This window comes from Cryptomeria japonica, chromosome 6, assembly GCF_030272615.1.
Source record: "Cryptomeria japonica chromosome 6, Sugi_1.0, whole genome shotgun sequence".
Taxonomy (NCBI): domain Eukaryota; kingdom Viridiplantae; phylum Streptophyta; class Pinopsida; order Cupressales; family Cupressaceae; genus Cryptomeria; species Cryptomeria japonica.
This window is the reverse complement of record NC_081410.1, coordinates 449439014-449449442: the sequence shown is the minus strand read 5'-3', so window position 1 is coordinate 449449442 and position 10429 is coordinate 449439014. Positions and strand designations below refer to the sequence as shown.

General features: G+C 29.6%; 1 protein-coding gene across 1 annotated transcript; it reads right to left on the bottom strand.

Annotated features, from left to right (window-relative positions):
* Window positions 1–8254: 8254 nt before the first annotated feature.
* LOC131037461 (uncharacterized) lies at window positions 8255–8998 on the bottom strand. The gene is made up of 2 exons (XM_057969599.2): window positions 8760–8998; window positions 8255–8670 (listed from the first exon to the last, which is right to left on the bottom strand). Exons 1-2 carry the CDS (start codon window positions 8860–8862, stop codon window positions 8291–8293), a joined length of 483 nt encoding a protein of 160 aa, XP_057825582.2. The 5' UTR covers window positions 8863–8998; the 3' UTR covers window positions 8255–8290.
* Between the last annotated feature and the right edge of the window lie 1431 nt (window positions 8999–10429).

Here is a 10429-nt window from a genome sequence, read left to right as displayed (position 1 = left end):
ACTCATGTCCTCATGATTCTAGAGCAATAATCATCTCAAACACTATAAAAGTAACATCAATAAGGATTTGCAATTTGTAACATACATACCTATCTTCCACTGTGCTATAACTCAGCATATACAATATCTTATATATCAATCCACATATACAACATCTCATATTAATCAACAACATTTCAAATGCCAATCTAGACCAATAGAGATCATGCGATTTGACATCAATGACAACATAGATATGTAATTCCAATAATCTCTCAACATATTGTAGACAATAGGAGAGGATGTTGGAAACCTAAACCTTCCATAGTCAAGTATGATATAGGTCTCTTAGTTTTCTCGATGATTTTTTCACACATCCTAAACCATGTATAAATTTAAGAGTTGAAATGTTAGGTTGAGATGGTTGAACAAGTGACCCACTAGGTCCTTTCAAGGCTCCAATGTTGAATTTAGGAACTTTATAGTTTCCCACAAAAGATGGTGTAAAATCTAATGACCCCCAATCATCTTCGAGATGAGTTCCTCTTGAGGGGTAGGAGATGGTGTATCAACTTGTATTGATGAAGGAATAGAAGAATGCTCCAATTGTAAGAAACTTGGTAATTTGTGACTAGCTTCAATGGTATACATTATATTTGTATAGATGAAATTTACTTTTCAAAGAAGAGTTGAAGCAAAAAATTACATAGAATGAAGCCAAGGTCTACCTAGAATAATATTATAAGTAATAGTATCAAACATTACATGGACATGTGAAGGTAAAGTAACTGGACCTATTGCGATAGATAATGTTATGGTACCCAATAATTTTTTAGAAACATTATCAAATCCATAAATATAAAGTGAATCATGTTGAATAAGAAGTATCCATATTAACTTTATGTAATTAATCAATGCTACAAACATTAAGACCAAATGAATTATCAACTAAGGTTCTTCTAATGGAATTTTTATTAATAAGGACCACAATCATGAGGGGATCATATTGATTTTGACCTTCTAAAGAAGATAACTCATCTTGGGAGAATATCAATTTTAGTTTTATTCATACACTCCAACAAGGCTAGCACATCATTCGGTCCCATGTGAGGAGGAAAAGTAGTCTTTAATAGAGCATCTTGAAGCATAGAATGGTATGCGGATGAAGGTTGAATAAAGTCCCAAAGTGATATCTTATTAGGAGTAGCACAAAGTTTTTCAATAAGATTATACTCCTTACCATGTTGTTGTGAATGATGAGGGGGGAGGAAGAAAAGGTTGAGAAGGGGGAAGAACATCCAAATCTTTCTTGTTGTTTCGAGTGTTATATGTGTGAGCTACTGCAAAATACTCATTTTGTTGAGCACCCTTTACCACAATCACTAGTTTATTTTGAGGTTGGAGGACATCTTGATGAAGGTGGACAACAATATTAGGCTTATCACTACCCAAAGCATGGATTTTATTGAATTGGTTTGGTTTGTTTTTCTCAAAGGTTTCATTTTTGGAAGGGAAAGCATGAAGGGTATTATTATATTTCTCCAAATTATCTTCATGAGTAGGAAAAACTTTAGGAGAGAGACAAGCATAACTTATTTTAATGATTCATCTCTAAAGGGAAGATCATTGAAATGCATAAAAGGTAAAGTGTCATTAAGGGAATTGTAAACCATATCAATATGATCCTCTACCGCAATATCATCCTCTTTCACCAAGGTTCTCTCATGGAGGAGAGAAACATCGATACCATTTTCCAATGGTTGATCCCAAATAGGGAGATCATATTCTAGCATCAACCTGTCTTCATGGATAGGAGGGTCCTTAGGAGAAAAAAATGAAACTAATTTATAAAATATATGCATTATGAAGCTAATTTAATTGAAAATTAAATTACATATATCAAACAATATGCAAATTTTTATGTCTTTTTTTGTTTTACTAATGCAAGTGCATAAACAAAAATGAATGAAAAGAAATATTTTTGTATTCTTTTTAAATGAAAATCATAAACAAGATGTAGGACATCAGGTTCACCAAAATGTGATGAAAGAAAATAGGGTTCACTAGCTTAAGCATGCAAAACTGGGAATTTAGGCCTATTTTTGCTTTTATTACATTTAGAATATGAAGCCACCAAGAGATAAGAACTGTTGACTAACACCTTGCTCAAGAGAGTCAATTCAATATCATACTCTTAGGGCCTCTATTCCTTTTTTTATTATAATTGATTGATTGAATTTGATAAACTAGGTGATTAAGATCTAAGTATAAACAAATGATATTGACTAACCTAGAAAGTCTAAACTTCATAAATGAAAAGAAAACTATGTGGCGCAACTCTAATTGAGCCAAAATAGAATGATCTACGTTGTCTTTTAAAGTTTTATGGGCCTTTCAGATGAGTACTCTAAGACACTAGTGACTGAATTTGGTCTCTTGGTGGTCAATACCTACTCTCTGCCAGATTTTAGCTAATTTAGGGTAGACTATGGCACCCTAGGTGACCTAGTCTTGAGTCCGTTTGATGAATTAGAAATCTAAACCCGTGACAATGTATTAGGTGATTTATTACTATTGCACCTCTTAGAACTTGGATCTACACACAATAAGAGAAAAAATAGTGTTTGGGGGATTATAGGGGCTTTCCTTAGTCAAACCCTAGGTTAGGACTCAACCTTTTTTACACTGATAAAATGAAATAGAAGTATAAATTTGAAATACTTGAATGGAGATGCTTAAATTGAAACAATTATACCTCAAATTGATGATGCAATGTTGTTAGGATAAGTTCACTATGTATTGATGCGATAAAATGATTGAAACATCATGAAATAATATACAAAACAATTCTTGAATACGCCTTGAAGTAGCTTGTTGCTCATTGAATTAGATCCTCTCTTGAATTCTTCATGATGAGATATTCATGAGATATTTTTAATCAAAAAAAGAATCAATTGAGAGAGAGAGAGGCCTTTATACCTCATCAAGTATTTTGGGGTGCAAAAATCAAAGAAGGTTAACATGAGAAAAGAATTCCCACTTAGCCAATCTGACTGTTTTAAGTGATTTAAACTTGAGCCAACACATCAGGAAGTGGGGTGCCCAAGGTACCTTGCTCCTTTAAATATGGGTCTAAATTTAAACCGAAGGTCCAGGATGCTGAGGTGGGGCTAGGATTAAATGAAATTGAGTTATGTTGTCGAGGTGAAATACAAAAGGTCACACATGTTGAAATAGGGCCTACATAGGTGAGAAGTGAGGAGATAAAAAAATTAAAGGGAACACCTATGATTAAGGGCCCAAATAGGATTTTGTTGATATATTTAATTAAGAAAGGACCCATAATATTAATTTTAAAATATTATTTAAATAAATAAATATTCCATAATGCATAGTGGAATTAGAGATAATAAAACAAGTGCTAGGAGAGTGTGAAATTGGACACCCTAATTAAAGGTGTACAATTTACAACATCTAATAACACTTATAAATTCTTATCAAGAAACAATATATCTATTAATAAATTGTATCTTATATATGTCTCATGAAAATATATATATTCCCTCAAGTTCTTGTCTTTCAATATGTCTAGATGCTCACATATTCACACCCCAGATATTACTCCTAGAAGTACCCAAACAAGTACCACTCTCTCTCCTCATCCAAGTGAAAAACCACCTAATTCACTATGTGGCACTTTGCAAAACTATCCATTACCTATTAAAAAATTGATATTATGACTCCAAATGTGAAAGATATGACCAATTAACTATTTCACAAAAATGTTTGGATTTATAGTACCAAAGTTTGATAAAAACATTAAAACTTGGCAACCTTTTCTATACCACCATGTATTTCCTAGAGAGAAATTTTTATGACCATTAAAAGTTAAAAGTATGGTATCATGGGTGAAACTTATGCTCTCTACAATAAAATTTATCCTTAGTCTATGGAGGGTTCAAACATTTATTTTTACAATGTTGACATTGGAATGATGACATTCCTAATACTAGAGAATGGTGCATAAGTGGCTTTGCAATGTGAATGATGTGTAGTCTATCCTCAACTGGTGGATTTAAAACTTTTTCAATCTATTTAAATTTTCACTTTTTATAATTGATAAATCCCATAGGGGCTAGTAGTTTGGATCTGTTCAAGTAGGGGCCAAAGGGCCCACCATATTCACATTATCGGTCATGGATTGATAGGTATTGGTGGTACCTTGGTAACACCCATTGGTAGCATTGTATAGTGCACATTATATATTTTTTTTGTTGGCCAAACAAATATGACCTTACGATAGTAAGGAAGGGATCATTTTTCACTTCTATATTTGGGTTTCCAAAATAGGTTAAATTTAATGTCAATATTCATTTCTTGGGCCTAATAGATCCGATAACAAGGTCCATTTTGTGCTAGAGAGTTATTTGTAAAAATTCCCTTATAAAAACCTCATGGTAAACATAGAAAAAAATTAATTTTACAACTAATTTTCAAACTGTAGATGTCTAAAAAATCACTACAAACCATCAAACTCTAAAACCTTAAATTTGCATATTACAACCTACACAACATATCTCATACCTTAAAATAACTAAAATCTCTCCAACATTGTTGTGCATTTAACTTTGCATCATATTTTTGCATACAAACATTAAATGAAAAGAGAGATCTCTTATATCCCTCAACCACAACCATGGATTTAGTACCACTTTTTTAGGAAAATAGTACACATTAATCATACTATTTGCTATGTAACCCCATGAGAGAAAAAATGCATGAAAACTTACAAAATAACCATAAATAACCATAATGAAATGATCAAAGATATACCACAAGATAACATAAGATATACCTTGGAAAAAACCTCAAGAGAAAAAACTCAATGTCCAAAACTATCCACACTCAATATATTATTCATAATGAAAATATTATAATACACTTATAAATTTTCCACAAACTCTTTTGTAACATTAGCTCCTCCAATGCATCATCTATGTGTCCAAGCATGCATCTACACATCATATGCCCTAATTCAAAAGTGTATTACTTAGAAGATAGTTCAATAAAATCACAAACAAATCAAATCAATCAATTAGCTAACCTAAACCACCAAACTATGCTTTCTTTTATATAATAAAGCTCACACAAAACAACCAAGGTAAAACCACGTGTATCAAAATCATGAATAATATAAAGCCATTGAACTCAACATTCACCTTTTTGGCACTAAGTTTCCTCATATTAAATATTATTGTCCTGAATACGACAATTTTGGGCACCAATTTCAATCTCCTCAACATTGAGGAGACTCATCATTTTGTAATGCAACACACAAAAGGCTAGAGTACCCAACATGTTAAGTGTAGGAAATGATTCCTTGTGTCCTCAAAACCATCATTTTCCAATACCAACTATACCATAAAATTAAAAAAACATAATATTTTTCAATATGAACTATTTCTGCACTCTCAATATTCATTTTACCAATAGGACCTTAAACAAATGAACTATATTCATTTTACAATATGAACTATTTCTGCACTCTCAATATTCATTTTTCAATTTGAACTATTTCTACAATGCTATTCTTCCCATATAACTTTGTGGAGCTATATCACAGTTATCATATCTTTGCTAAAAACAAATGCAAATATATAGAGTCCGTTGGGGTAGGAAGTCATCCTTTTTGAATGCACATAAAATCATCCTTTTTGAATGCACAATGGTCATGTTACTCTTCCCTCAAGTTTAATAATTTATAATTATAATTGTTAATGCATTCAACTGTTATTTTCACTCTTAATGTAAAATATTATTATTGTGTTTTGGACTTTGGTGAAGTAACTATTATTATTTATGTGGGGTCAGTTAATTATTTGAGCAATATTAAACTGCAAAATCTTTAGTTTTTTTTTTATAATTTTTTTAAATATAAAAATGTGATTAATTGAAATAGATTTAAAGTGTTATATTAACAAGTGATGTATAGCAATTAATTTTTATTAAAAAAGAAGTTGATAATAATTAAGTGAAAGTATCAATGAATATTTTAATGATGAAAATATGTTTTTTATATTTTAATATAAAAATATAATATTTACATAATTCATATGAAAATAGGTAGAATGGAATCACTTTTCAAGAAGTCAATATTAAAGTCACATTAAGACAACAAAACAAAGTGGTCAAACTATTAAATTGTCAAAGCTATGTTAGTAGGAGTAGGAGAAGGAGGAGGATCCTTGTTGAGTGGGTGTTGATGAAGATGAGATTGAGGTCCCTTATTAGGTAACTCAATATCATAACCAACAACACACAATGAAAGATTTTTTTTTTTGAAACAACACATTTCTACTACATTTATTGATTTCAAAATTATGAAAATGATGAATTACAATAATGATTCTCTTCTTCCCAAATCTTCCTATTTCATGAGAGATATCCAATTGTTCTCCTTTTGGATATAAATCTATCCTTTCTTCATTCTTTTCACCAATGTTTAGTAGCATTTGAAAGGTCCGGAAGAGAGTTAAGAACTTAATTCAAAACTATGAGGTTGTTTTAGTAATGTTAAATTATTGTATCGATCAAGATCCATCTGGTGGCACTTGACTTGGAACAATAAGTCATTGACACTTAATTAAGGATACTCTACAAAAACTTGGGCTAATAAAGGAATCCATGTCTTTAATGATATGTTTGAAAATAATGCTTTCAGGACTTTGGAACAAATGAATTTGGAATATGATATTCTTGAGTCTCAAAAAAGAACTTTCTCAATCTCGAATAATGCTATAAGGGGTGTGGGTCCTTCTACTAGTTTGAATAAATTTTTAGAGTTTACTAGCCTGGTTATGTGGAAATATGACATAAATTTTAAACAATTTTCTATAAAGGAAATTTATGCTATGTTGATTGATATGAGAAGTATTTGTTTGGCTCAATAAATGCTAGAAATTTTCTCGGTCTGACAAAATTGGTCTACTAGGTTAGGACAAATTTGGGCTAAATCAACGACCCAAAAAAAGCATGTTTCGGATGGTCACTTCTTGTTATAAAATTAGTTGTTAATTTTGAATTTCAGCCTTTTGGCATCCCTAGTAGAATGTGTGAAATTGTGTAATTTGTTTGAGAAATTTTAAGCATTTTCTCTTTGAATGTTAACTTGCCTTTTGTCTTTGGTATATGTTTATTTGGTAACCAAATGGCATGGTATATTAAATATGACTTTAGTTGGTTTGAAATTATTGCTAGTTATGTTCAATCCTTTTTTGTCGAACTTAATAATTTTTGGCTTATTTTTACCAATGAGATGTTTTGGTTTATGTGGAAAAGGAGAAATGGGAAATTCCAAGGCGAGAGAAGGTTCCTTGCTAAGTTCAATAGTGAATCCACCTTCTATTGTGATATAGGTTTTAGCTATCTTGGAAATACCTAAAGACATATTCATTATTTTTCTTAAAGAGGAACTTATAAAAGTATACAAATCGGAGATCATAAGTGCTGATTTCTTCACTTAAAGAAGGATAATTTGAACAAGGACATGGATAATATTAAAAACCTCTGTAAGTGGATAAGATTAAATCCAAATATGTTGATAAACCCAACTACCAATTTGTGGTGAAAGATGTTGAATATATTGAATAATATTATGATGTTGAGTTGGATAATATATTGAATATCTTGATAATTTCATAATGTATCAAGATGGATAATATATTGAATATCTTATTTGATTTGTTGTTGTTATTGAAACATGACTTCGAAGTTGTCGAATAATATTATGATGTCGAGTTGTTCTAGTACTTTGACACACATAGGAAGACTCTTCATTATTATAACTTTGTTATTCCATCAAAATTTTAATTGATCAAATATAAGGGTCAATCAAACAATAATAATTTATGGAGTTCATCATTTTGATGATAAACCAATGATAATTAATACCATAAAGAGTAGGGACAACCCACATAGTTCATTATATTTAATTAGTATAATAACATGAAAGTTTTATAAATTGTAAGCATATTGTGGATTTCTTAGGTTTGTGTTTTGATTTCTTTTATATATTTATTACTACTCATGTAACTAAAGATATCTAGTTTATTCCTTACGTATGAGTTTATTCCTTAACTAATAAATGAAACTTTACATGTGAGATTAGGCCTTATAAAAACCACGACAGGCATCCATTACTCCAACCTCAGATTCAAATTTTACATGTATTTTATTAATTGGAGAAGCAAGAATACATAATCCCTGTTACAATAAACATTGCAAGATGGGCATTAACATTATCTTTTTAGTACTAATGCAAAACAAAATCCGAATATTTGGAGCTGATGTTTCGAGGTCTCTTGAATCTGGGAACATGATTATGAGGGACTGCTACTTGTTCCTTATCATCATCAGCTCTCTTGAATTTGAGAACTGGTTGATGCTCTGAAGAAACACATTGAAGAGCACCGTTGCAAGTTCTTCTTATCACCAGCTTATGTGATGAGGGTGCTCTGAATCTAGTGGGCTTAACCATTTCCCACTGCCCACAACCCCCCTTTATACCCTCCTTATCTTCCATTTCCAGAAAACCAGCGGCTACAGCTGCCAACATGTTAAGCGCACCAAAGGATTCATTGTGATTTTCATTACTGCCAGTACCCACATTCAGCAACTGCATGGGCTGGGCTTCTGCATTAGACATTCAACATTCATTAAGTACAAATGAAGAAAACATGAGCATGTGGGTGGCAGGAAATTGAGTAGTAAACATTCATTACCTGGAATTAGTGAGGCCTCATTCGGAGAACTGGTTTTCACAAATGCCATCTTCTTCCGGGCATTGCCCCATTTCCAGAAACTGTCGTATGACACGTGCATCATCCGCAAAATCTCTTAATACAGACGAACTTAAATGCACGCCAAGTGAATCAATGCACAAGTGGAAAAATGCAGAAGTGAATCAATACAGAAATGGATCAATACAGAAGTGGATCAAACTCAATTCAGGTGATCACAGCTCGAGCAAAACAAACGGGCTAGCTTAAGCTAAATAAAGAGCAGAAAACTTAATCGGTGCTAAATTAGGCAAGACTATGCTCCTTAAATTCATCTGATTTTCTATTTTTAGATTGTCCCATGGTTCTTTACATGCATGGAGTAACATTTTATATTTTTTATATTTTTTTATTTAAAATCCTTTACATGCACGCAGTAACATTTTATATTTATTTAATTTCCAAATTAAAATCTTTAAACTTGAAATGTAAAAATAAATTTAGAATTGTAACGAAAATGTATTTTCATATTTTATATTTATATAGTTTTTTATTTAAAATTTTCAAACATGAAAAATAAATGTTTATTGCATATGACAAGTAATTTAAATTTAGAATTTTAACAAAAATATATATTTTTAATTTCAAGATGATTTTTTTTCAAATTCTATTAAAAATTAAATACATTCATCTACATATCAAATTCAAAATATATAATGAACACACAATAACATTTTTTAATTGAGAGAGAGAGAGAGAAAGTAAGAGAAAGACGAATATAGATAATGAGTTAGAGTGAATATGAGACAAATAAACATGTAAATATAAAATCTTTTACATGCATGCAGTAACATTTTATATTTATTTAATTTTCTATTTAAAATCTTTAAACATGAAATGTGAAAATAAATTTAGAATTGTAACGAAAATATATTTTCATAGTTTATATTTATATAGAGAGATGAGAGAGAGAAACAAATAAAATATTTAAAAAAAATTATATTAAAATTGTTAAAGTTAAAAGTTTTAACTTTTGTATTTAAAAATACAATTAAAGTCAAACTTAACAATAATTGCATATTCCTTTTTTCTTTTCTTAAATAAAAATTTAAATATTAATATATTATTGAGTAAATGAGTATCAAAATAAAAATAAACATTGTAAGAAGATATATATCTTTAGAAACTTTTTAAATAAATATATTTAAAACATCAATGCTAATACAATTGGGAATTTAATTTTTTTTTTTATATATAATAATATTTTAATGTAAAATTTATATAATAGATATATTATAAAATTTATATTATTATATTTGCTATATATAAAATTAATTGAATAAAAATAAATATAATTGAATTATTTTTTAAATCAATTTATTAAATATTCAAATAAAATAAAAATTATGAGTTCCCATGAAGTTAGATTTTAAAGATGTGAAAAAAATAACTTTCAAAAAGAGAAGATTATTTTTAGAAAAAATATAATATAATGATTTAAATAATCCCTATTTCATTATTAAATTGAAATTTATGAATAATATTTAAAAATTCACTAGAAAAAATCAAATATTTAAAAATATTTATTTTTCCCATTTACAGTTAAAATAGTCAAATACATTTTAACAAAATACAAAATAAAATAAAAACATAAAAAGATCATTATTTTTAAA

Coding starts and splice junctions, on each gene's coding strand:
- LOC131037461 (XM_057969599.2), bottom strand. CDS start 8,862: ATGATGCACGTGTCATACGACAGTTTCTGGAAATGGGGCAATGCCCGG. Junction 8,671..8,759: donor TGAGGCCTCACTAATTCCAG/GTAATGAATGTT, acceptor TGTCTAATGCAG/AAGCCCAGCCCATGCAGTTG.